The sequence below is a fragment of the Chlamydotis macqueenii genome, chromosome Z, assembly GCF_036417535.1.
Source record: "Chlamydotis macqueenii isolate bChlMac1 chromosome Z, bChlMac1.mat, whole genome shotgun sequence".
Lineage (NCBI taxonomy): Eukaryota > Metazoa > Chordata > Aves > Otidiformes > Otididae > Chlamydotis > Chlamydotis macqueenii.
Window position 1 is genome coordinate 53,032,901 of NC_141593.1, and position 27,478 is coordinate 53,060,378.

Below are 27,478 nucleotides of genomic sequence, written 5' to 3' on the forward strand. Positions count from 1 at the left end.
CACAAACACAATATCCCCTCTTTTAGAATATGCAGGAATAGCACTGGCAATTGTTGCAAATCCATATGAGTATATAATAGCTTCCTCTGTCCTCATGAATTTTGCTAGTCGTTCTTCTAATTCTAAGTGCACATCTATTTTAGATAAAAATTGAAAAGATAATTGACTTGTTTTCATATCAAAAAGCCTATCATTGCTTTTAGCAATTGTCTAATTGATGCAAACAGAATGTTAACTTTAAGGAAGAGTGTTATAAAAAAGAACTTCCCAAAAAACAACCAATCCAGCCTTATTTAAACCGACACAGAACACAATATTAATCAGAAGCTTTGACAGATGTGAAAATACTTATGCAATATAGTTCTCTTATGTTCTTACGCAATGGTAATTAAAATCTGCTTGTGATTAGACCACAAGTAAATGATGCAGCGTTCCCGGACTGTCACTAGGGAGCACAGTCACTACAGTCAGACAACAAATAGCTATGTAATATATGGCAATTAATGAGGTCCTGTTGGGAGACTGTCAGTTTTTCCAAGCTGATGCTTCCACTGCATACAGCACAACTATCACTGTAACAAAAAAATGCTCTGGTCAGGCTACAATCACATACAATCTCCTGAATGCACTTCAGCCAATTGAAAAGGTCACCATTTCCATGCTAGAGATTACTCACCCTTAAGATAAACTGACACAATTACACACACAAGCATTTCCCAAACTAATTCAGTCAAAGTGACCCATGTTAGAAACCAAACATCACTAAATTAAGATTAAGAAGGGTAATTCCACATGGTGAGTGGATTGTTGCTGCAGGAGAGTGACCACAGTAGTAAGTATTCTGCCTAAGCAAAATAAGCCGTGTGTCCTGGTTTTGGCAGGGATGGAGTTAATTTTTCCTCTCAGTAGCTGGTATGTTTTGGATTTTGTGTGTGAAGAATGTTCATAAACACCCTGATGATACCAGTTGTTGTGAATGAGACCAAGGACACCGTCCTGCTTTCCAAGTCTCGCTAATTTGCAGATGCAGGAAGCTGGGTGAAAGACAGACAGAATAATTGATCCAAACTGGCCAAAGAGAGTATTCCATGCCATAAACGTCATGCTCAGTATATAAGTGGGGGCAGGCGAGGGCGGGTATCTGCCTTCCTGGCATCCATCCTTCCTGCTTGTTTTTGCTGGCATCGTTCCCCCTACCTTGCTGGCTCCCTTTTGCTCCTTTGCTTGCTGCTCGGTTTTGTTTTCCGTGATCGCTGCTCGGGACGGGCTTTATCGGTCATTGGGACATCGGGTGGTGAGAAAGCACATATTGTTCACTTTGTGTATTTTTAATATCCTTATATTCTGTTATTATTGTAGTTTTCCCTTTTATTTTAGTAAATTGTCTTCATCTCAACCCACGAGTTCTCCTTCCTTCCCAATTCTCTCCCCATCCCCCTGGGGAGGGGGAGAGTGAGCGAGAAACTGTGTGAGGTGATTCGGGCTAAACCATCACAGTCATTTTGGCGCCCAACGTGGGGCTCGAAGAGTTGAGGTAAGGACAGATCTGACTAGAGTGTGTTAAAGTTGTTACAAGTGCTCATTATTTTATTTGAGTCCCTGGTCACAATGTTGTACTACGTGTTCACATGGTTGTGTTATGTCTCTCCTAAGTTGCATCACATATTTCCTTTGGTGTTGTTTATCACTTCTCGGAAATGGATGAGAATTCTCATTTTGATTTACTGGGCACTACTGGCTTATGATACGGTATCATCACTGGTCATGAAATTAATCTGGTCCTTGTTTTCGGCATTGCTGGCAACTCCGTACTTTGGATGCCATTTGGTAAGAATTATTAATAATCACACATTTTTCTTTTTGTCCCCGGAGAACCAATCTATGGGGAAGTCAGAGGAGGGTACCTTCCCATACTCCTTTACCTTCCCTTTTTCTTTTGAGCGAGTCACATCAGCTCTCGAGAATTTTGAATATCCTTGGGATGTGCAAGCCAGCATACTCCTATTGCTCTGTGTCCTAAATGGGTTTCAGATGTTGTTTAGGATTAAACAATTATTTACAAAATTCACCCGGAGATCTACCTTGAGGTTGGAGGGGCAGGGGTGGCATGGTATGTGGGAGAAGACAGGCAGGTACCTAGAGAACTTCTCACCTCCAATGGTCTGGAACTTCACTCCCGAACAACTACAGAATCCAGATGAAGTGATCGAATATTTGAAAGAAAAATGCCATAGCTATTCTAAAGAGGCAAAGCTTACCGCTTTGTGCTGGGCACTGGCTAGTATCTACCAAACACTGCTTAACGTGCAGCACCCTCAGGAAGAAGGGAGAAAAAATCAACCGACCGATACCATGGCTACTCCAGCCCCAGCTACCGGCACTGCGGCTACTCCAGCCCCGGCTACCGGCCCTGCGGCTACTCCAGCCCCGGCTACCGGCCCTGCGGCTACTCCAGCCCCAGCTACCGGCACTGCGGCTACTCCAGCCCCAGCTACCGGCCCTGTGGCTACTCCAGCCCCGGCTACCGGCCCTGCGGCTACTCCAGCCCCAACGACAGGCACTGCGGCTATTCCAACTCTAGCTACTGGCACTGCAGCCGAATCAGAGAACCAACGTGTGTCAGTATCAGTCGCCCCTGTACAGAAGAAGAAATCTTGGAAGCGAAAGTCAGCTCGTTTAGTAAGGGATGAGGGAAAACCAGGACCATCACGAACAGAGGAGGAAGAAGAGGAACTTATGAGAGAGAACTCATGAGAGAGGAACTCATAAATGAGACTGAAACCACCCGATCCTTATCCCTGAATGAGTTACGAGACATACGAAAAGATTTTGGCCGCCGTCCAGGCGAGCACTTTCTCACCTGGTTGCTTCGATGCTGGGATAATGGGGCCAGTAGCCTGGAATTAGAAGGTAAGGAAGCTAAACAGCTGGGATCCCTTTCTAGGGAAGCAGGCATTGACAAAGTGATTGGAAGAGGTGCACAAGCTCTCAGCCTCTGGAGGCGACTCCTGTCAAGCATGAAGGAAAGATATCCCTTCAAGGAAGATATTACTTATCACCCAGGCAAGTGGACCACTATAGAGAGAGGTATCCAGTACCTAAGGGAATTAGCTGTGCTGGAAGCCATTTATAGTGACCTAGACAGCGAGGAGTCACCCCAAGATCCAGATGAAGTCCGGTGCACATGGCTCATGTGGCGGAAGTTTCTACGGAGTGTACCATCATCGTATGCCAATTCATTGGCAATTATGCTCTGGAAAGAGGGAGAAGGACCAACAATAGATGAATTGGCTACTCAGCTCCGGCAATATGAAGACACTCTCTCTTCTTCCCTCGTCTCAGCTGTGGAGAAACTGTCTCGGGAGGTCCAGCAGTTAAAAGAGGATAGGTCCTACTCCCCGCCCATACAGAGCAGTATTTCAGCTATTAGGAGTAAACGTTTCCCTGCTCAAGAGAGACGGTACACACGGCGAGGTATCCTGTGGTTTACCTTGCGTGACCAAGGAGAGGACATGAGAAAGTGGGATGGGAAACCTACCTCAGACCTAGAGGCACGGGTACGTGAGCTGCGGGGAAAAACATTTGCAAATAGAGGTTCTCCCTGGAAAACTGCTGCTCCGGTCTCCAGTGGACAGTTCCCCAGACGGAATAGAAGGGCTGATCTTACCTATGAACCTATGGAAGGGAATTCTAATTCATATTCACAGGAAGTGAGCGATGAATATTATGAACAGGACTAGAGGGGCCCTGCCTCCAGCCAGGCGGAGGAGAGGGACAACAGAGTTTATTGGACTGTATGGATTAAATGGCCTGGCACATCAGACCCACGAGAGTATAAGGCTCTAGTAGACACTGGTGCACAGTGTACCCTAATGCCATCAAGTTATAAAGGGGCAGAACCCATTTGTATTTCTGGAGTGACAGGAGGATCCCAAGAACTGACTGTATTGGAGGCTGAAGTAAGTTTGACTGGAAATGAGTGGCAAAAGCACCCCATAGTGACTGGCCCAGATGCTCCATGCATTCTTGGTATAGATTACCTCAGGAGTGGGTATTTCAAAGACCCAAGAGGGTACCGGTGGGCTTTTGGTATAGCCACTGTGGAGACAGAGGAGAATAAACAGCTGGCCACCTTGCCCAAGCTCTCAAAGGACCCTTCTGTTGTGGGATTACTGAAGATTGAGGAACAACAGGTACCAATTGCTACCACCACAGTGCACCGGCGGCAATACCGCACCAACCGAGACTCCACAATCCCCATCCTCAAGCTGATTCGTCGACTGGAGAGCCAGGGAGTGATCAGCAAGTCCCGCTCACCCTTTAACAGTCCCATATGGCCAGTGAGAAAATCTAACGGAGAATGGAGACTAACAGTGGACTATCGTGGCCTGAATGAGGTAACACCACCAATGAGTGCTGCCGTGCCAGACATGCTAGAACTTCAGTATGAACTGGAGTCAAAAGCAGCCAAGTGGTATGCCACCATCGATATTGCCAATGCGTTCTTCTCCATCCCTTTGGCACCAGAATGCAGGCCACAGTTTGCTTTCACTTGGAGGGGTGTCCAGCATACCTGGAATTGATTGCCCCAGGGGTGGAAACACAGCCCCACCATTTGTCATGGACTGATCCAGACTGTACTAGAAAAGGGTGGAGCTCCAGAGCACCTGCAATACATTGATGACATCATCGTATTGGGCAATACAGCAGCAGAAGTTTTTCAAAAAGGAGAGAAAATAATCCAAATCCTTCTGAAAGCCGGTTTTGCCATAAAACAAAGTCAAGGGGCCTGCACAAGAAATCCAGTTTTTAGGAGTAAAATGGCAAGATGGACGTCATCACATTCCAATGGATGTAGTCAACAAAATAACAGCTATGGCTCCACCAGCTAACAAAAAAGGAAACACAGGCTTTCTTGGGTGTTGTGGGTTTCTGGAGAATGCATATTCCAAATTACAGTATGATTGTAAGCCCTCTCTATGAAGTGACTCGAAAGAGGAATGATTTTAAATGGGGCCCTGAACAACGACAAGCCTTTGAACAAATTAAACAGGAGATTGTTCATGCAGCAGCCCTTGGGCCAGTCCGGACAGGGCAAGATGTTAAAAACAATCTCTACACCGCAGCTGGGGAGAATGGCCCTACCTGGAGTCTTTGGCAGAGAACACCAGGGGAGACTCGAGGTCGACGCCTAGGCTTTTGGAGCCGGGGATATAGAGGATCTGAGGCCTGCTATACTCCAACTGAAAAAGAGATACTGGCAGCATACGAAGGAGTTTGAGCTGCTTCAGAAGTGATTGGTACTGAAGCACAGCTCCTCCTGGCACCCCAACTGCCAGTGCAGGGCTGGATGTTCAAAGGGAAGGTCCCCTCTACACATCATGCAACTGATGCCACATGGAGTAAACGGGATCACACAGCGAGCCCGAATAGGAAACCCCAATCGCCCAGGAATCTTAGAAGTGATCACAGATTGGCCAGAAGGCAAAGATTTTGGAATGCCACCGGAGGAAGAGGTGACACGTGCTGAAGAAGCCCCACCATATAATAATTTACCAGAAGATGAGAAGAGATACGCCCTGTTCACTGATGGGTCCTGTCTTATTGTAGGAAAACATCGGAAGTGGAAAGCTGCTGTGTGGAGTCCTACACGACGAGTTGCAGAAGCTACTGACGGCCAAGGTGAATCGAGTCAGTTTGCAGAGGTGAAGGCCATCCAGTTGGCTTTGGACATCACTGAACGGGAAAAATGGCCAAAACTCTATCTCTACACTGACTCATGGATGGTGGCAAATGCTCTGTGGGGGTGGTTAAAGCAATGGAAGCAGAGCAACTGGCAGCGCAGAGGCAAGCCCATCTGGGCTGCCGCACTGTGGCAAGATATTGCTGCCCCGTTAGAGAATCTGGTTGTAAAAGTACGTCACGTAGATGCCCACGTACCCAAGAGTCGAGCCACAGAAGAACACCAAAATAACCAAAGGGTGGATCAGGCTGCTAAGATTAAAGTTTCCCAAGTGGACCTAGACTGGCAACACAGAAGTGAACTATTTTTAGCCCGGTGGGCTCATGATACCTCGGGCCATCAAGGAAGAGATGCAACATACAAATGGGTTCGTGATCGAGGGGTGGACTTGACCATGGATACCATTGCATAGGTTATCCATGAATGTGAAACATGTGCTGCAATTAAGCAGGCCAAGCGGTTAAAGCCTCTTTGGTATGGGGAACGATGGCTGAAGTATGGAGAGGCCTGGCAAATTGATTACATCACACTCCCACAAACCCGTCAAGGTAAGCGCCATGTGCTTACAATGGTGGAAGCCACCACTGGGTGGCTAGAGACTTATCCCGTACCCCATGCCACTGCCCGAAACACCATCTTGGGCCTTGAGAAGCAAGTTCTCTGGCGACATGGTACTCCAGAAAGAATTGAGTCAGACAATGGGACTCATTTCCGAAACAATCTCATAGATACCTGGGCCAAAGAGCACGGCATTAAGTGGGTATATCACATCCCCTATCATGCACCAGCCTCTGGAAAGATTGAACGGTACAATGGACTGCTGAAAACTACACTGAAATCAATGGGTGGTGGGACCTTCAAAAATTGGGATAAACATTTAGCAAAAGCTACCTGGTTAGTTAACACTCGGGGATCCACCAATCGAGCTGGCCCTGCCCAGTCAGAACTGTTACATGTTGTAGAGGGTGACAAAGTCCCTGTAGTGCATCTAAGGAATATGTTAGGAAAGAAGGTCTGAGTTATTCCTCCCCTGGGCAAAGGCAAACCCACCCTTGGGATTGCTTTTGCTCAAGGACCTGGATGTACTTGGTGGGTGATGCGGGAGGATGGGGAAGTCCGATGTGTACCTCAAGGAGATCTGATTCTAGGTGAGAACAGCCAATAATTTGAACTGTATATAATCATTTCCATAGTTCTTATATGTCATATCAAAGGTATTGCAGCAAGGAACACCCTGATCAGTGAAGAATGAGCTTCAATAAAACCAAGAGAGATGCAACGATGATGGAACAGGAACTGGCGCCCAACAATTTCCTCAAGATTTCCTCAACATCTTCAACTTGCAGACCATGGACATGATACACCAGCCACGCCAGATGTACCAACTGCGAGTTCCAGATGCAGCATGCAACAGTCCCATACTACATACCATCTCTCTTGTCCTGAAAGACTGTATGACAGATGGAACCCAAAGTCATGAACTAAATGAACTCAGACTTTAGAGAGATAGCCCATAGATTGAAGGAGTTACATCTGTGTGTGTGTGTGTGTGTGTGTGTATATATATATATATATATATATATATATGTATACGCATGATGTAGATGGTATGGAATAAGGGGTGGATACTGTCCTGGTTTTGGCAGGGATGGAGTTAATTTTTCCTCTCAGTAGTCGGTATGTTTTGGATTTTGTGTGTGAAGAATGTTCATAAACACCCTGATGATACCAGTTGTTGTGAATGAGACCAAGGACACCGTCCTGCTTTCCAAGTCTCGCTAATTTGCAGATGTAGGAAGCTGGGAGAAAGACAGACAACATAATTGATCCAAACTGGCCAAAGAGAGTATTCCATGCCATAAACGTCATGCTCAGTATGTAAGTGGGGGCAGGCGAGGGCAGGTATCTGCCTTCCTGGCATCCATCCTTCCTGCTTGTTTTTGCTGGCATCGTTCCCCCTACCTTGCTGGCTCCCTTTTGCTCCTTTGCTTGCTGCTCGGTTTTGTTTTCCGTGATCGCTGCTCGGGACGGGCTTTATCGGTCATTGGGACATCGGGTGGTGAGAAAGCACATATTGTTCACTTTGTGTATTTTTAATATCCTTATATTCTGTTATTATTGTAGTTTTCCCTTTTATTTTAGTAAATTGTCTTCATCTCAACCCACGAGTTCTCCTTCCTTCCCAATTCTCTTCCCCATCCCCCTGGGGAGGGGGAGAGTGAGCGAGAAACTGTGTAGTGATTCGGGCTAAACCATCACACCGTGTCAGATAAACTGCTATTTTAATTGTGTAACTGTCTTGCAACTAACTGTTTCTGCTTGGAAAATGTTAGAGAATTATGCCTTTTATCAACTGGAAATAAGCAAGATTAAAAGGCAAATAGAGGCCCTTAGTTTGTGACTTGAAAGATCACCGTTAGCCAAATGTTACCTTTTTGCCATTATTGAAAGTTCATTGAAACAAAAAATCAAATAAGGCAACATCAGCTAAGAACACAGATTCCTCAATAGCCTATGACGCACGGTTGTGTCAATGTTACTATTTCTGGTCAGGTACCAACAGCAAGGGTGTAGCAAGAAAGGGCTTTGTAAAAACCTTACCTTTGCCATACTAAACAAATATCTAGCATAACATTTCCATAAAAGGCACATCCATCTGATCCATACATTTACAAAACAAAAGCAAAAGGTATGTCTTCAAACAACAGTCTCCCCATCACAACCAAGAGCAATTTTATCCACAGACTGCAAACTATACATCTTCAACAATCCTTTCCTGATGTTTACCTGAGCATCAAAAAATTGAACAGTAAGTAATTATTTTATTTGGTTTTCCACTAGTTTTAAATAGAAAGAAACAGTTTAATCACTTACTATCTGAAAGTTTTCTTTTCCTATCACTTTGCTCAACTGTATTAGACATAATACACATTCAGAGAAACCTAGAATAGCCTTTCTTCTCCAAAGTCTTTGGAAGGAAGGATACTGATTGGAGTTATTTAATCTACTTTCATAAAGAGATTTGAAGTAGTCCTTTTTCAGAATATTTGTTTCTTTTTCTTTATTGTTTATTGCTACATGAACTTCAGGACCAATGAAATAATCTCCAGTCAGGTTTCAAAACAGGATGGATGAAGTTTGAATCAATTACTGAATAAAAAGCCAAAGAAAGATCTTTTTCTGGCAGCAAGCACCAAAAATAAAACATGCTATATAAACAACATACAGCCAAAAACATCCCTTCTTGAAGCCTTTTCAGTAGAGAATAACAAATTAGAGGAAACAAGGCCTGAACTACTACTTTGAGTGCTCAGCTATTGACATCTAATGGAGAAAAATTATTTGTCTGAGTGTAAAAGACCACCTACATCCTTCAACTAAAAATTGGAAAAGATTACAAGATCATCATAGTTAAAAATGAAAACTTGCATGCTTCTCACTGAGCTTTACTCAGCATCAACCACCACTACACTGAGCAAGGACTAGGTAAAAACAGTGAGCAAAAGAAATACTGTTAGTAATAATGAGCTATTGAATATAATCAGGCTAAGGAAAAAAATTCTACAAGCCTAGTAAATTTTGCCAAGAGTAAGAATATTTAACTTCAGAGTGACACACAGCATACACAAATTTGATACATCATTACATAAGGGAATGAATGTGTTGTATAACTGTGAGGTTAAAAAGCTTAAAACAGTATCAATTAAGGCTTCGCTACCATTCCACCGTGATAAAAACAGAATACTATCCGACTCTCCTGTTCTTCATTGCAATGATTCACTTTAGTCTGGTTACATCACTGGGACTATCCTAGCTTAAGTGATAGCTGCAAACACTACCCAGAGTACATTTGTATAGAGGAAGATAAGACTGGAACAGCTTTCTATATAATTCTGAAACCTTAATAAAGCTATTATTGTCATCAACTGCTATGAAGTGCCAGTTTAGTGCCTACGATGTGCTTGCACATAAGTCAAAAGCAAAACTGAGACCAAATTATTATCTTTTATATATTTTATTGCGTAGCCAGTCCTGATCTTCACAGTAGTACTGAAACTGTGGCTGCCAGGCAATCAACAGTAACCTTAAAAAAAAACCCATCACCAAAAAAGCGATACACCCCTCAGATGTCATTATGGAGAAAGTAACCAGAAAGATTCAGTTATGTGTGAATATACTAGTATTTCAAGTTTATCACAGGATAAAGGCATGGATGTAGTTTTCAGATACAGCACAAAGCAAAAATGTCTTAATATGGACTCACTAAACCTAAAAAATCCCTTAAAACAGAGATATGAAGAATCAAGTCTCCATTTAAAATAAATTATAACATGATATCTATGTTTCGAAGTAGAGATCTCAAATATCAATACAAAGTATAAGGCTATAAGAGGGGATAATTCTGAGTGACAACAATTGACTATGATCAATTAAATCCTATATACTTAAGTGAAAGGAAACTATGTCGTTCTAGACACAACATGACTCATTTACCAAAGTCACAGCAAACGAAAATTGTGTGACAAGTTTGAGGCACACAACATTACTGATGTAAGAAGTGTTTCTTATTAGACTCATAATCCTGTAATACTCAAATGTTTAAAGACAAAGGAAAATGGGAAGACAATTTGGGATCCAACAACACCAGCAGGTGTTTGTCTCAATTTTAAAACTAATTCTCCACTACATTATCTGTAAGAGACAGTAACTCAAATAGGTGAGTATAACATCATTTCTTCACTTAAGATGTCATGCAACAATACCACAGATTATATCCCTTGCTTTGTGAAATGGCGCATTTACCCAAAAAATTCAGAAGCCAACGAACAGCAATCAAATTAAATGCAAAAGCTATACAGTTTGGATCTTAGGATTAGACCTCTAAAGAGGGCAGGAAATAACACAAAGAATCTCTTGCTTACCAGAGAAAATAAATCTTTAACCAGTCTGTTTTGAATAATTGCTAGAAAGAAGCTGTGTGAAAGATTTCACAAAACTTAAAATAAGCCTTAAAAGCACTTAAAAGGCAGGAGGCATCAGTCCACAAGTTTCTTGGAGATTTTAAGTTTTCTTGGGAAAAAAAAAAGTCTGTAGGAATTCCAGTAGATCACTGCTGAACTGCGATCACCGAGGGAATCTAGCTTCGTAAAAGCCCTCTATTAACGAATGGGCTAACACCAACTTCTTCAGAAATGAATTACAGTTTGAGACTAAGGAACAATCTATAAGACTGATATCAAAGACTCAACTTTGTTCTGATATACAGACTTCTAACAAATCAAAATAGGTACACTACATGGTTGAGCACTTAAAGGACTAATTTAACTGAGAAAAGCTCAAGTTAGTCTTCAATTCAAGGCTATAGAAAGCAAACTCTATGAAAACATTTCAGTACAAACACACTGCGAATTCCATTACCTCCAGGAAGAGATCACAATGTGCACAAGATGATGAGTCGACGGTTTTAGCCTGCAACTATGCAGCTATTCATGTATTACTCTTGCCTTCCATGCAGTATTTCAAAATACCAATGCCTGCAAAGAACTGTTTCCAGAAGTTGCTACTTAACAATTTACTACTTCTCAAATAGAATGAAAAAGCCCTTAGTAACAACCTGCTTACATCATAAAATCTCTTAAGTACAACATTAAGTTATCAGTAAAGGAAAACATCATTCTGATGACAGCATTAGATAAATCTAACCAATGATCTTTATCATAGAAATCAGACTGCCCTCTTGGGATCTACTTAGAAACTTATTATTAATTAACACTTAAATTCAGCATGCACATGATTAAATTCTAATATGCTTATTTTCTCTTTCTAGTATGTTGACTAGAATTAAAACAGATTATATTTAACTTTGCAATTGTCCTCCAAGACTAGCATGAGAAAGAGTATGAAAACACATAAAATGAATAAGAAACAAAGCTACGAGCAATAAATGCCACCAATCCTTAAGAATTACAGTAAGAAGTGTTAGAGGCTAACTGTTCTTCACAGTGATAGAAATAACTTTCTGCTTACATATCGGACTATTTTGGCTGACTTTCTGAACCAGCCTGAACACCTCTAAAGGAAGATCAAAGAACATAACTCACCAAAAGTACCATAGAATCCTCTAGGTCCACAAGTCCCAACACCATATTTCTTCAGAGACGCCTGAGCTGCACTCTGTAACAGAAAAGAATTGAAACATGAAATAATTATACCTACACTAGATCTCTAACACTTCTATACACTTCACATTGACAATTTTATACCACTGTACAAAGGCCAGTTCTTGCATCATGTAACATGACCTGCTTTGCAGAAAGTATAATAATGTACTGAATTCTACAAATTTATTTCACATCAAAACTATTTTAGACAAGTGTTTAAGTATCATTCTTTGTATGCTAATGATAAAGGACATTCAATACTAGGCTAACCTGATAATCAGCTAGTATGCCATAAGTATATCAGATCAAACTTTAGTAAAAAGATAAAAAGACTAACTTAAATAGCACAAAATTACAAGGTTCATAATCTTCCTTGCTGCTTTAGAAGTATACTTCCTCGAAAAAATTTGTGCTTTCTGAAGTCATTCTTAATTTCCAGATGACATACAAAGTAAAAGAAGAATAATCACACAAATACAATAACTGGAAGAACTCACCTTAACCTTTTCATTATCCAAAAGCCCAAGAAAGTTAAATGATGCAAAGTTTATACATTCCTTCCCATTAACAGTGATTATATGGGTGGGAGGACTGAAAAAAAAAATTACAGATCTATTGTTATGAATGAATAGTTGCCATTTCATGAACAGTCAAACAGTACAGAACTTTTGTTTCTCAACAGTAAAAGGCACACAGCTTTTTCAAACATTCCTTCTTTCCAACACTTCCTTTGCAGCTGTTAATCAATATTTAAGATCAGTGTAAAGTCAAAAATATACTACAATATTCAGCAAAAACTGTATTTCTGTAGTTAATAAGTAAATAGTAAATATCTTCCTGAGATACTTATTGTAATGTTTCCTTTCTGAAAATTTAATTCAAAGATGACTTATGATAAGACAAATAAAGCTTCTCCTTTAAAGGCAAGATGATATGTACTTGAAAGAAGAAAAGAAGGAAATTTCATTGCTACTTACTTCCATAATAAAAATTAAATTAAAATAACTCATGTAATCAGGAAACACAGAAGTGTGAAAACATCCCATATTAACAAATTAACAAGAGTACAATATATATGAAGCAAAGAGGAGAGAAATCTTCTGCCCTAAAAAATTATAATTTAGATAAAATTATTAAAAAATAGAAGATAAAAATAGCTATTACCCCTTCAAATGCAAGCATCACAACTTTGTGCTGTATTCTAAAAGCAATGATGTTATGGCAATTATACACTTCAATATTACAAAAGTCAAAGTTTCAATTGATCACTCAGAGTGTAGAGAAGTCTCAAAGCTAAGCCAAATACAAAACTTTATGTCTGCCCATTTCTGTATGTGTTGTCAAATACGCTCCTCAATCACAATAGTTTCAACAAGCTTTCCCCATGTGGAAAGTAGCACTAAGCAGTTTTCACAATCAAAATTTAAAAGGGCTGCTCAAACATCAAATGTCTGTGCATAGCTGCTCCAAATCTGGTTGCTGACAATATTTCAACAGCTACATTTGCTGTGCAAAGGAAATAAACTTGAAGTCCAACCTATTCACTATAAGTTAAGAATAATACCAAACCACCTGAACTTCACTGAAAAAAAAAAAAACCTCCATAATTTTGTTTCATATCTATTCATTTTAAAAATTAAGCACATGTTGCTTCAATCAAGCAATTGCAAAGCTTACAAAACAGCTTTGGAAAACTTTCTATTAACACAGTGCATGTGCTATGCATCTTCATCAGTGTCATTCCATTAACCCTAAACCGACACAAGCTGAACCTGACCTCACAAAGGAGCAGTCCTGCGGTAGTGCAGTACATCTTCTGCACAGTAGTAGCATTATACAAATGCGCAAACAGTCTTAGGGAACTCACTGCCATTAAAAATATACATTGATCTGTTCCTCTGTATCGCTCATCAACAAGCTGTACCAAAGTAACTAGTTAGGCTTGCAGATATTCACAAAAGCTATATCTATGCATTTTGGCACTAACACAAGGTTCAGTATATTCCCAGTATACTAATAAATCTGGTAAATTTACAACAATTTGCCCCCAGAGTTCCATCTCTCAAACCTAGAAAACACACAACTTGCCCCTAACAAAGCTGCAGCTTAGGAAAACAAGGCCACACTTTGCTATGAGAATTTTACTCAATCTTCTAAAGGAACACTCACGGTTAGCCAGGAAACACTCATAGGAAAGCTTATTCCAGTGAATGATTATATTCAAAACATGGATGCTAACAGTATCATAAAACCTTCCTCACAATGCCAAAAGCAAGTCTTTGCAAAAGGAAAACAGTGGAACACTTAATTTCTTCATAGTTACCCATATCTCCCTTCCCCTAGTATAACATAGTTCATTAGGTATCATGGTAAAGGACAGCAGTTACGAGATACTGAATGATCCAGCTGAAACCGTAAATAAAAACATGATTTCAAGCTACATTCAAAGAACTTGCAATTAAGTCCTTCAGACATAGTATCTTTTAAGGACCAAAAGTACTTCATCTTTACTTGGACTCCTCACTTATCTCACAAGTGTTGCATGTATTGAAAAAATCAGTTGCAGAAGATAATAAAAGCGAGATCACTAGTGCCTTTTTATTTTAAAGCAAAATGAGAATCAGCATGAGAATTTTGCAGACACACTGTTTACATTTTCTGAATGAGATCTTCTACAACTAAGCTTCTTGCACAGATTAGTTCACAGAAAGGCTACCACAAGAAGTAACTGATTTCTGGACCGTAACTGAGTTGTCATGGCTAACTTCTTCACTACTCATTCAAGAACAGTCACTTTTTTTTGGACAAGTCTCTGCATTATTTGATTTGCTTATCACTTGGCAACATTACTGGGACTATGCAAGTGTTCAGCAGAAATGTGCCTAACGTAAGGCACAAACTGCCTACCATACTGAGGGAGGAGGAAGACTGTCTCCTCCCACAGTGGGCCAAAATTTTTACTGAAATATTTAATGCTTCTTATGTGGTTATGAGCCTATATAAACCCTATCCACATATGGGTTAAGTTTATAGCCCAAGTTACAACCTCATAGCTGTTGATCAACTTACAAGAAGCTAGGTAGTTGGCAATTTAAACCTTACAAGACAAATGCCAAGTTTTCCATGTAGCCATTATCAAGTTTAACAGCCACAACCCATTAACACTCTGTCACAATACATTCCCTAGCTGTAAGCGCTGGAAAATTCTAAATAATTTAAACATTTTCTGAATTAACCTAAAAAGATATATTTGTCCAGATTTTTTTTTTTTTAAACACCCTACACTTCCTTTAACTCCACAGTACTGCTTGTTTCAAAATCCTGAACAGTAACTGAAGGATTGTTCAAAGTTGATTAAAATAGGCATCTCTTTTCTAAGGCAGACTTCTCGTGGTGGCAGAGCCATCAAAACAGAGCTCCCTATGACAGCACACAGTCATGCTCAGTCACTAAATTATTTTAAATTATTAGTGTCACTAGTAAGATATTAAGAATGCTGTTATTGTAAAAGTTACTGATATAAAAAAATCTGAAACTTGTGAAAGAAAGTTCAAAGCAATTTCTGAAAGACTGTGACTCTTGCCTAAGTCAGCAAAAAATTTTAAAAGCCTCGTAACACACGAAAAAGTAATGCTAAGCTATAACTTTCTCACAAAACAACTTTGCCATCAAGCATTTCCACCACTTCTGATTGTCCAAAGAGGGAAAACTTCTCAAGAAGCGCCAGGTGGCTAGCCACAAAATCACACGTTTCCCCCCAACCCCTACATAGAAAATGTTAACAACTTGTAGAGGTCTAAGTCTACATATTCAGAAAAAAATAAAACAAACTACTACCAAACAATACAGACTCACAATGAAGGCAAAGATAAAGTGCCCCTCTTCCCACTCTTCCCTCCCTTTTAAAAAAAGAAAAAAAAAATCGCAACATTTAAAGTAAGAAAGATTTTCTTAACAATATAGTCTCGATAATGTTCCAAAACCAAGACCACCTCTTCCGTGGCAAATCCAGTCTTGATATCTAAAAACGCAATTCATTTATGAAAGGTTTTATAGATATGGAAATACTTAGTAAGATATACACTTAAAAATATGGACATCAAGTATTTGAGTTTAAATAAAAATTTGGTTACACATTTACCCTGAAACAACATTGTAGTTAAGAGCTGGGTGGTCTTTTGGTACAGAAGGTACAAGAGGTTCTGGCTGCCATTCTTCAATTAACTCTTCTTTTTCCTGAAAAAGAGAAAAGAAACATTGCTCAAAAATGACTTCTGTTAGAAAAGACATTATGCAATAATAAAGAGTTGGTAATAGTTGTCACAATACTAATACGTGTCACCTTTCTGAGACACTTAGAACTGATATTGTTTTACTATGTTCAACTGAGGGGCTCTAAATTCTTCAAAGGGTAAAGAAAGATAGCCCAGTTCTCCCTATGCATTAAAAATCCCATTATACAATCAAGATAAGAATTACTAACTTGTTGTCCTTTCCAAATTTTAAACAATACTGGTTCATTCAATTAATTATGAAAAACCTCCTCTATAGTTTGTGTAATTGAATACAAATTACAAAAAAAAAATTGAATTTCAATTACATCATTTTGCATCCTCAAGTCTTTTTAAACAACCATGGCATTAAAATACTTAGCAAAGTAACACATACCTAAGCAGGACACAATGGAGAAAAACTGACAAATGCTCAATAAATGGTAACAACTACTAAACCATTTAACCTCAACCTAACCATGAAGGAATACCTAAGGCACATTCGTTTTCAAAGTGCTTTAAACTATTTGGAAAACCTCTGTTAGATTATTTTCCAACGAACATGCAGTGGACCAGCATAACAGGTGCATTAGACTAGTTCCACGTAAAATAGCAACCACTCAGGCAAATGATCAAAATCATCCCTCATGCCATAAAAGCAGAACTTTCCTGAAGGATTATTTACTAGTACAGCAAGATACACCTGATAACTTATTTGTTAACACACTAACTTTGAATAGTATGACTACGATTGGCTTATATTTCTCTATTATTTCAAAAAGCAGTAGAATATTTAAGGCTACTTATTTCAATATCAAAACACAAATTCTGCAATCAATATCTTCTTCCTTTTTTATTTTTCCTAAATACACTTTTCAAGGCCTTCAAACTACAAAAACAAATTAAGATACAAAAAAAAATCAAAACAAAACTACATGCAACAATACAATTAGTCTCTTGTATTTTCATCACTTTTTTTTTTACTAAGCTAATGAGTAACTTTGTTTCTAGGTATTTCCAGAGCATTAATTAATATCCCAGCAGCTCCACAAAGGTCTATTTCAAGACACAAATGGAAATTCCAATAACCTTGTATTTCAGAAAAGATCCATTTTATACAAGCATAGCCACTTGTCTTTCCAGTATTTTACAGATGTACTTTAAATACCTTTTTATTTAACTTTCTTATGTTCAATTTCTTACTGAAATTTAACCTATGGGGCATATATTTTAAAGGGAATAAAATGCCATTAATATATGCAACAGAATTGAATATATGCAATATTTTGAAGTAGCTACACTTATGTTAGAAAAAGTGCTTAGTTTCTTCAGACACCACAGGACAGATCCCAGCTGGGACAATACACACAGCTGCGTATGCGTTGAAATGCTGTTCCACATATTAAGGAAAGCATCCAAGCTTACCCTGTACCATTCATAGCATGTCAAACAGTAGATTTTAAAGCTTCACTTAAAAAAATCTAGACAGATAACTAAGCACCAAAGAACAAAACCAAGTTAAGCTGTGTGTAAATACAGACTACTATTCATTACTGCATTCTAATATCAAACCTTATGCTTGACAAGACTCAACAAGTTTAGTTTGTTAGAGCTGGATTGTGAACCTGCAGCTAAACGATGCCATGCAATTTCCCACAGCCTGCTCCAGTCTTTCGTGGCACTTTGCCACTTTTCTATAGATTCTATTTTGGGTAAAAAGCCCACAAGAATCTGTATGTCTAGCACCTTGTCTTGTACTTCCCAAAATCCTAAACTATCAGGAACTTAGAGTCACACAGAAGTACTCCATCTTTTTAGTTAATTATTTGTGAGAGTTCATTATTTTGGACTAGAACCAATAAGAATACCAGTAAACGCTGTTACTAAATGATGACAGACAGCTGAGAGCTGGATTTTGTAGTACTCTTTCTACATATCTTCCTTCTAAACCCAGAAGCCACCTGTGGAGTGGATTTCTTCACTGTTTTGGAAGTGTGACTCCTCAGCGTACTAGGTTGCACAATATATCATCTACCTCTTGTTCCCCAGGACAGACTTGTCCTGACAGATCACACTAAGATTGCTATGCAATAGCAGTATCCTTCAGTAATATTTATTACATGAAGCCAGCTTTGTTCTGGCAGCATCCCCAACAATAATTCCCTGAGAAACTCCAAGTATCATTACACAACTGACTGACATAAAGGTATCCTGAGCCGGATCATCTCCAGGGCCTGTACCTGAGCAACCTAGCATTCTCTGTGGTGTCGTAAAGACTGGACACCACAGCACAAATCAAACTAGAACAAATCAGAAGGCAAATCAGCAGTTTTCTCACTGAACACCTGGCATGTTACCACATGCAGCTCAACATGCACAGAGAAGCCTGGCTGTGTGGGATCCCATACTGTATGAAACAAACTGCACTGGGTCTGGCTGGGATGGTGTTAGTTTTCTTCATAGCAGCTCATACAGCACTGTTTTTCAGACCTGTGACCAAAACAATGCTACAATAACGTAGCTCTTGCTGAACAGTGTTTGTACAGGCCTTCTATTCCTCATTCTGTCCCCACAGTGTGAGGACTGTACAACAGGGTGGAGTGGACACAACCAGGCAGATGACTCAAATGAACGAAACTGATACTCCACACCAAATAACGTCACACCCAGCAATAAAAGGGAAAAGACGGGGTTTAGGGAAGCGTTGTGGTTTAGCCCTAGCCACCACACAGTTTCTCGCTCACCCTCCCCCTCCTCAAGCAAGATGGCGGAGAGAACTGGGAAGAAAGGAAAACTCATGACATGAAGACAGTTTACTAAAATAGCAAAGGAAAACTAAAATAATAAGAGAATATATGAATATTAAAATACACAAAATGAACAATGTACATTTTCTCACCACCTAGTGTCTCAATGACCGATAGAGCCTGTCCCGAGCAGTGATCAAGGAAATTAAACCGAGCAGCAAGCAAGGGAGCGAAAGGGAGCCAGCAAGGTAGAGTGAACAATGCTAGCGAGCAAGAAAGAGGGATGGATGCCAGTAAGGCAGATACCTGCCCCGGCCAACCCTCACTTGTACTCTAAGCAGGACGTTATGGCATGGAATACTCTCTTTGGCCAGTTTGGGTCAATTATTCTGTCTCCCAGCTTCCTGCACCTGCACATTAGCGAGACCTGGAAAGCAGGATGGTGTCCTTAGTCTCATTAGCAACTACTCATATTACCAGAGTGTTTTACCAACATTCTTCATACACAAAATCCAAAACACACCAGCTACTGAGAGGAAAACTAACTCCACCCCTGCCGAGGAAGTTAGGCATCTTTTGCTTGGGAACTGGCTAGATACTGATCCATCCATCCGTGGTGGTGAGCAATTGCTTCCACATCACTTGTTTTGTTTCTCTCTTCCTCCACTTCTCCTTTGCTTATTAAACAACTTTAACATCACTCACAAGTTTTCTTGCTTTTAATCTTCCTTTCCTCTTCTCCTGTCCCACTGGGGATGGGGGACAAACTGAGCAAGCAGCTGTGCGGTGCTTAGCTGCCTACTGGAGTTAACCCACAACACAGACCAGTGTCAGCTATCCGTGCATTTTTAGCGAAGATTAAGGTGTTGTTTTTTTTTTTTTTCCCCACAGCTATTCCCCTACCCAAAATAAATGAGCTCTTTTCACAGCAACTAACTAGATAGTAGAAAAATAGATGGAGTCACTCCACATTTCAGATGTATCAGTCTACTAAGTTTTCCAACTGTAGAAGACACATTCACACTTTAACTGTGGTATTTATGCTTAATTTCAGTAAACTATCTGTAGACAAGATATTGCCTTTCAAATACAGTTCTTCCTCTGGAAAACACTGCTTCCATCATCAGAGGTCAATGGCAAAGCCAACTCAGACTAAATCTTCTTCATTGTCAGCCAACCTGAACACATCATCAGCCCAAAGAGCATTCCCCCATACTATTCTTTTTGTCATCAATATATAGGTAATAAAAAGCTAGAGGTGTTAATATCTTTAACATCTCAAATCAAATCCTTTGCTCTTCGCACTTTTCACATTTTTTTCTTCTATGCCTTGCAACTGTGAATCAATGTATCCAGACCACGAAGACAATCAGAGGGCTGGAGCACCTCTCCTATGAGGACAGGCTGAGAGAGTTGGGGCTGTTCAGCCTGGAGAAGAGGAGGCTCCGGGGAGATCTGATAGCGGTCTTCCAGTACCTCAAAGGGGCCATACAAGAAAGATGGGGAGAGGCTGTTCAGTAGGGCCTGTTGTGATAGGATGAGGGGTAATGGTTTTAAAATAGAGGGAGGTAGATTTAGATTGGATATTAGGAAAAAATTTTTTACAACACGAGTTGTAGAACACTGGAAGAGGGTGCCCAGAGAGGTGGTGGATGCCCCATCCCTGGAAACGTTCAAGGCCAGGCTGGATGAGGCTCTGAGCAACCTGATCTAGTTGGGGATGTCCCTGCTCCTTGCAGGGGGGTTGGACTAGATGACCTTTGAAGGACCCTTCCAACTCTAACCATTATATGATTCTATACGGCACAATTCTTGATCATTTTGGATTCTTGCTAGTATTCACATTCCTTTCCACACATCAAGCTCAGTAAAGTTTCTCTAAATCTCCTCAGAAGTATCACAGCAATAATGTATTTGCATGCTTCTATTTTTCAAAAAGTCTGCTACTGTTGTCCTGACAGTGAACTTCACCGTCATCCTGCAAAAGTAGGATTGTTATTAAGCATGAGACATTTCCAAATGCTTTTCCCCTTTTTGACTCCCTTCTTCTAAATCTTCCACTGAGCTGCAGCAGATCAGCTACATGTGCAAACTCCCAGTTGCTCATTGCTGCCAGTTAAGAAGACACAGAACAATTTTCTTCCCCACATCCCACCATTCCAGATTCATCTGAGCACTTCAGCTTCAGCAAAATAGTCTGTTAGTGAATGAAGGAGATGACCTGTAACTGGATGATAACATTCAAGAAATATCTGAATATAATCCTTACTCTGTAAGGAAGAGATAGGTTTCAGCTTTTTCAGGTCACCAACTATGCAAGAATAGCAAAGAGCCTTTTCCCGCCATCTACTGCAGAGAGAACTAATCTTTCAAAAGAAAAAAAAATGTTATCCTCCAAAACACCAGAGATCAAAACCATCTGATGCAGGAACATGCTACTAAATGAACTATCATAGTTTCTGAACAGACAATCAAAGGCAACTTTGAAGTTGCAGTATGTCTTCCTAGATGATCTTCCTAGAGTTAGTGCTTTACCACACTGGACATCCTTTTATGTTCACTCTTCCTCTGTATTCTTATCAAAGGTGGCAAACTTCAAGAATCTCAGGATCAATTCAAACACTTCCAAGCACAAAACTGAACTGGCCTTTCTTGATTCCTGCTTAGCTCACTTCTTGCCTCTAGTATTAAACACCTCTAACACATCCTACAGTGTTCCCTAGAACACTCCAAGCTCATTTAATAAGTATTCCCCCAAAAAAGACACTGCCTACACATCTGCTCACATTTACAGCCTTGTCCCTATAGTCCCTGCGTCCTGTTCACTGATGCATCACACCAAACCCACCTGTTTAACACGTATCTTTAGTAAGAAGATCAAAAAGCATGTAAGTGCATGACATAGATGGGAATGACAAAGAAAAATACCCATAAATCCGTTTCACAAACCTTCCTCAGTAACACGAAGTATACCACTTCTCTGAAGCTTCACCTGAAGTATACCATCTCTCTCATACGCATATACCACAAAGTACACCACTCCGGAAGCTCTAGCAAATTAAACTTGTTTATTGTATGGGACTTTGCACTGTTCAGATTAACCCCTCACATACGCAAGCTGATTGTCACATTGCAATACATTGCTATATTTCATCCTCGACTGAGCAAAATGAGTGTGGTCTTGTTCACCTCACTGTTTTCACATTCAGAGAATGCATTCAATCATCCTCTGAGTATATCCAACGGCATCCTCTGATATTATGCAGCAAGCCCAATTAGAGACCATGTCTCAGAGAAGCTAGTCGAGGGACATCACCAAAACAAACTCTACCCATTCCTGACACTCCCTAGCCAGAAGTCAGGGAGAAATTCTGGTCTTCACAAACAATTACAGCCTTTTTTTTTTTTTTTTTAAAGACAAATGCATTGCAAAAGAAGAAAATTGCCACTAAACTACAAAGTTTTCTGGAACCCACTTAACACTGTAAACTCTCAGTTATTACTCACAGATACACATATACAGGCTGATCGTTTTCCTACTCTCTACACTCTTATAGCTCTTTTTTTTTGGTTGGGTTTTTTTAGTATAGCTTGCATTTTTAAAGCAAAGCCATCCATTAAGTAGAGCTAACGTCGGCTTTTCACAGCTTAGCAGTCACGGTCACATCAGTTCTTTCCTATTTCTCAAATACAGTGCTACTTCAAAAGCAAGCACTGAAGTATTTAAGCAGTAAGAAGCTTCTTAGTCCAAAGGAAGCTTAGCCTCTGAAACCCTAAGAAAAACCAGCACAGTTTCTGAAGCAGCAGAGGTTCAACAGCCAAACACAACAATAGCTATGAACTGCTTCTCTAAACAAAAATATTTTTCCACCATACCTTAGCTGTTAGATCAGATCGCTCTTGAAGCTTATAAGTCTTGGAGAAAAGAAGTCTGATTATCCACAGAATTAGAATTCCTTCCAAAATGAGATGGTAAGCTGGAGCCTGAAAATAAAAGCAGAAAAATAACTCTACATAGAGTTCTATTTGAATCAATGTGACACTATGAACAGTTTTGTCTCTACTAGTACATTTAGAAAAAAACCAAAGCAAATCATCAGCTGATATGCATTTCTAAATCAGTAAAAATTATAATTACATTTAGTGGATTGCTTTGCAACTACTACTTGTAGCTGTTAACTTAAGTTTTAATGGATTTATTCTGTTGTTAATGAACAAGGCACACTCTAAATTGATAAGCAGTTTCAGTCCCACATATGCACATAAGCTGAATATTAAGAGTAAAAGCAGACAGGTAGTACAGGTTGCACCAGTATCTGTGATGCCAGAAAGCTTTCACAACAAGCAGAAGTCTCCTGATAGCCTGAAGGTCTGTGTCATCTACATACACCCACTTCAATCCTATATTCTTACATCTTACAGTCCACCAGCAGCAACAGCTACTATTACTTACAAGGAAACATAATACTGACCTCATAGCCCATTTTTGTTAGTTTCACAGGCACTTTGAGCAGGTATAACCCAACACAGTCACCAGAAGCATTTTTGCCCCTGTGTCATTTACTCTCTTGTGTGGACAGAATACTTAGGAACATATACAGCAAACCAGAACAGAGAGTTGATCCAAGTTAAAGTTAGCCTCTTTGGGTGCTTGGAGTGAGGAAAGTCAGTTTCCTCTAGCAGCACAGCTAGCTTACAGCAGATGTGGAGTTATGGCATCAGCACTTGACACCTAGTTTTAACTATGAGGTTATTTATTCCATTTCAGAAAGGCTCCTGTCTACACTCTGGATGTCTACTATTTTTAAAAGACTCAAAGTGCACACACACTAGTGCACTCCCTCTTCAGCTCGGTGGAAGAGTTCCCACACATTAACATTTTCTGCTGAGAGGTGACCTGCCAACAAAGGAAACGCAATGCACCACACAGCCAGAAACTGAAAGAAATTGAAGACAAGTTTTTAAAATCAGTAAGGAGTCCTACAGCATACTGAACTGCAAATAACAAATTTGTATCTGCAGAATACTTTTCAGTTCCCCAAACGTACACCGTGGCATCTAAAGAACACATAGTATAGCAGCAGTAGAGGTCTGCACAAACTATCTCCTTGTGATTTTCAGTGCCTGCAATGATCCTGAATTCAGGGTACTAGACTGTCCTACCAGCTTCAGTAGCTGCATGCTTCTATATTAGTACTGCAAACCCTAGTACAAACACTTAACAAGTTACCAACCTTTGACAAAGGAAGGGAGGGAAACAGACTGTTGATACAAGAACACCGCCTATCACCACGACATCCTTTTTGACATCAGGAAACAAAGCCTGGACACAAACATGCCATGCTGATGCCCTCCAGGAGCAAAGTCAAGCATGAACATTTAAAAGTTGTTTCTTCCTTTGTAAACAGCACTTATAAGTGCCCTTGTACTCAACATTGTGAATCTTATTTAATGCTCCGGTACACACCTTAAATGTAGCTTTATAAAACAGAGAAAAACGTAAGTCCGTGCACCCACTTTTTTCAGTACATGGATATGGTGCACACATACATTCAGGATCTTGCGAGCGCAGCCCCACACAGGCGGCACCGACCCACAGCCAGCTCCAGGTGAGACCGGGCACCGCCCTGCCAGCCTCCACCCGCCCCCCGCCACCGAGCCAGGCTCGCTGCTGACCAGCCGCGGGGCAAGCCCGGCTCCATCTGCCCGCTGCCTGCGCCCCAAACCAGCGGCCCAGGGAGGCCCAGCGGCCTCACACCCAGCCCCCCAGCTCCGACACCCACCGGGCGCCCGGGGACCCCGTCCCCCTTAACGCGGTGCGGGCCGGCGGTGCGATCTTGCGACCCCCCCCTCCATCCCCGGTGGCAGACGCCAGCTGCCCCGCGCCCCAGACCGCACCTCGTAGAAGGCCTGCACCATCTCCACCAACACCCACTGCTGCCCCGCGCCCGCCGCCATCGCCGCGCCCGCCCGCTTCCGCCTCTGCGGCCCGCCCGGGCGTCGCCCACGCCATCGTACGCCGGCGTCAGGGGCGGGCCCACAGCGGCGAGAGAGCACCCCCTCCCGGCCCGGCGGCCGGCCCGTTACCGGTCGAGGTCCGGGGCGGCCTGACCCGGGCCGTGCTCCCCGCGCCCCTGGCCGCGGACTAGGGTGCTGAGTGGCGGCTCTTCTTAAATTCCGTGATGGAAATGCCTGTTCTGGCGGTGCGTGTGGCCGCCCCGTGCTCCTGCGTGGGTGACTTGGCGGTTCCCAGTCCCTGCCATCGCCACAAGCTGCTGCTTTCTCTGCGGCCCTGATCAGGGAGCAAGGCCGAACTGGGAGGATGCGCTCTTCTCTATTAAACAAATGAAACAGTAGTCAGTTGAACTTGCATAAGAAGACACTCTTGGATGCCTTGGGTTTTGCTTTCTCACTGAACTTCAAACTCGGTTTCATGAGCTGGACGTGCTCATGTAACCACGGTGTTGCTTTCTCCACAGCCATAGGCTTCTTTGGCCCCACACCGTCCCAGGCCGGAATGGGCCAAGGGGCAGAGCCTCTGCTTTGGTACCTCATCCACACAAGTTACACTTGCTGCCTCTGTACCTGTAACTTGTGACTTTGTGGCTGTATAACACAGTTGTTGAGATACTTCGCTAATGAATGGCAAAAGCAAAACCAGAGTATAGTGGAAATAATGACTAAATTCAAATAAGAGAAATTACAGCTTTAAGAGCCTTGCCAAAGCTAGCAGCAATAAAAGCTGAACATTGTTGAGGAGAGAGAAACTCCACAAAGAAAAAGTAATAGTGAAGATGTTGCATGGATGCACCAGAGTGTGGGTCGATGACTGAGTCCCTGTGCACAGCTGTTGTCTTCCCCCATCTCCTCCAGTTGCACAGTATTCCTAAACTGCTCTTATTCTGGACCTTCCTCATCAACCCACACATTGCCCACACCTTGCTTTGAATTCCCAGCTCAATTTCTCTGGGTCAGCACTGGCATGCCAGTTGTCTGCAGTTGTTCTCAGGTCAGTCCAGAAGCAGAAAAATGGGACTTGGTATGGCTATCAGGAATTTTATTTTTCCAAAATATCAGGGAGGTAGCCAGTGCCAGTTATCTTTGATCATCTTTGTTCTATTAGCTCTTCCTCTGGCTTCTTTTTTCTTACTCTGTCAAGTATGAGACAGATAGTAGGAGCTGAAAGTGGAAGTGAAGGAGTGATGTCCACTCTCTTTCTGTGCTCTTGGGTGTCATCCCTGGCCTCTTTTGACCTGGTACTTTGTCAACTAGGAATGGGGGAGAATGGCAGTCGGAAGTGATGCATAACTGTGAGGGGCTGGCAGTGGTTGCTGCCGTTCCGCTTATACTGCTGGGCTGGAGATGGGTTCACAGAGAGGATGGTGGGAAAATAAAGACAGGAACTGGTGGGAATAGGTCCTGAGAGTCATCCACTTCCTGTTGCCTCCTCCAGCCACACACACAGAAGGAGGATGATGGCCAAGGAGATTAAGGACATAAGGGAGTTTTGCAATCATTCTCACACGTTCAGGGTGGTGAAAGCTTGACTTACATTATTGTGGCTTTAGTGTGCCTAGTTGTAGCTTGTTGGCTCTGTGGCTACCATAAAATAAAAAAAAAATACAGCATTGGGAAAGCAATCCTGTACTGGCAATGAGAATAGCAGGATTGTACTGCTTAGTCTTTTTTTTTTTACTTTTTGTTGTCTTGAAGCCTGGTGCTCTACCAAGATGATGCTGTCAGCAAGCACAGAAAATGTCTGATGTCAGTTGGAAGCTTAGTGTTAAAACCGAAAACTGTGTCCCAACTCCTACTGGGAAGCAGAAGGATGTTGCAAGAGTACTGTGCAAGTGCCAAGAAGAACGTGAATATCCAGTTCTGTAATTTCCCTGATATGTGGAGGAGTAATTGTTCACAAGGCAAGTGGAGCACAGGATAAATGTAGTTTTATCTCAGGCCATGCACCACTGCATCTTGGAAATATGCTTAATCCTAGTTCTGTAGTGAATTAGCTCTGGATTAACTTCCCCAGCAGAAACCTGTCTTAGATCTGCCTGGGAAACACCTGTAAATCACAACCTTTGAAGCTTTGCATAGCAGTAGTGGTACCTACTGGTCAGAGCGCTGACGCATTCTAGCTATCCCAGACTGTGCCGTGGCACTCTGCACAACTGTAGTGAGAAAGTGGCATAAAGTGGAAAATTACATTATGTTTTTCTCGTATGCAAGGAGGATCAAATTTGACCTCAACTGTTTGGAGTTAATGACTATTGCAACTGTGCAAAGAGTGGCCAGAGTCCTCTTTTTAAAGCATATTCGGCCAAACGTGGACCTTTGGAACAAAAAGCTAACATCACAGAAATGGGTGTAGGCACAGCAGCCTGTCTGCTGCTTACGCTTCTTTTCAGTGCCTGTTCCCCAAGTGGGCTTGGCAGCGCTGGGCTAAACACCTCATTTTCCAACACAGAGCAGAAGCGTATTGAAATTGAATTGACAATAGGTAGGCCCATTTCTGTGATGACTAAAGACAACTTGTATTACAAACTTGTAAGAGCT

The 27,478-nt window shown here is 41.4% G+C and overlaps 1 protein-coding gene across 3 annotated transcripts in view; it reads right to left on the reverse strand.

Annotated features, from left to right (window-relative positions):
• LOC104473273 (serine palmitoyltransferase 1) overlaps nucleotides 1–24,913 on the reverse strand; it is a 40,198-nt gene extending 15,285 nt beyond the window's left edge. For all 3 annotated transcript variants that reach the window (XR_015261440.1, XM_086770476.1, XM_086770477.1), the window contains exons 1-6: nucleotides 24,821–24,913; nucleotides 22,799–22,906; nucleotides 16,046–16,140; nucleotides 12,402–12,495; nucleotides 11,845–11,917; nucleotides 2–134 (exon numbers count right to left, since the gene is read on the reverse strand). Coding sequence is in view for 2 of the 3 variants with exons in the window: in XM_086770476.1 (XP_086626602.1) it covers nucleotides 2–134; nucleotides 11,845–11,917; nucleotides 12,402–12,495; nucleotides 16,046–16,140; nucleotides 22,799–22,906; nucleotides 24,821–24,880 (563 nt within the window). In the remaining variant the exon portion in view is untranslated. The remainder of the gene's footprint in view (nucleotide 1; nucleotides 135–11,844; nucleotides 11,918–12,401; nucleotides 12,496–16,045; nucleotides 16,141–22,798; nucleotides 22,907–24,820) is intronic.
• Nucleotides 24,914–27,478: the final 2,565 nt, after the last annotated feature.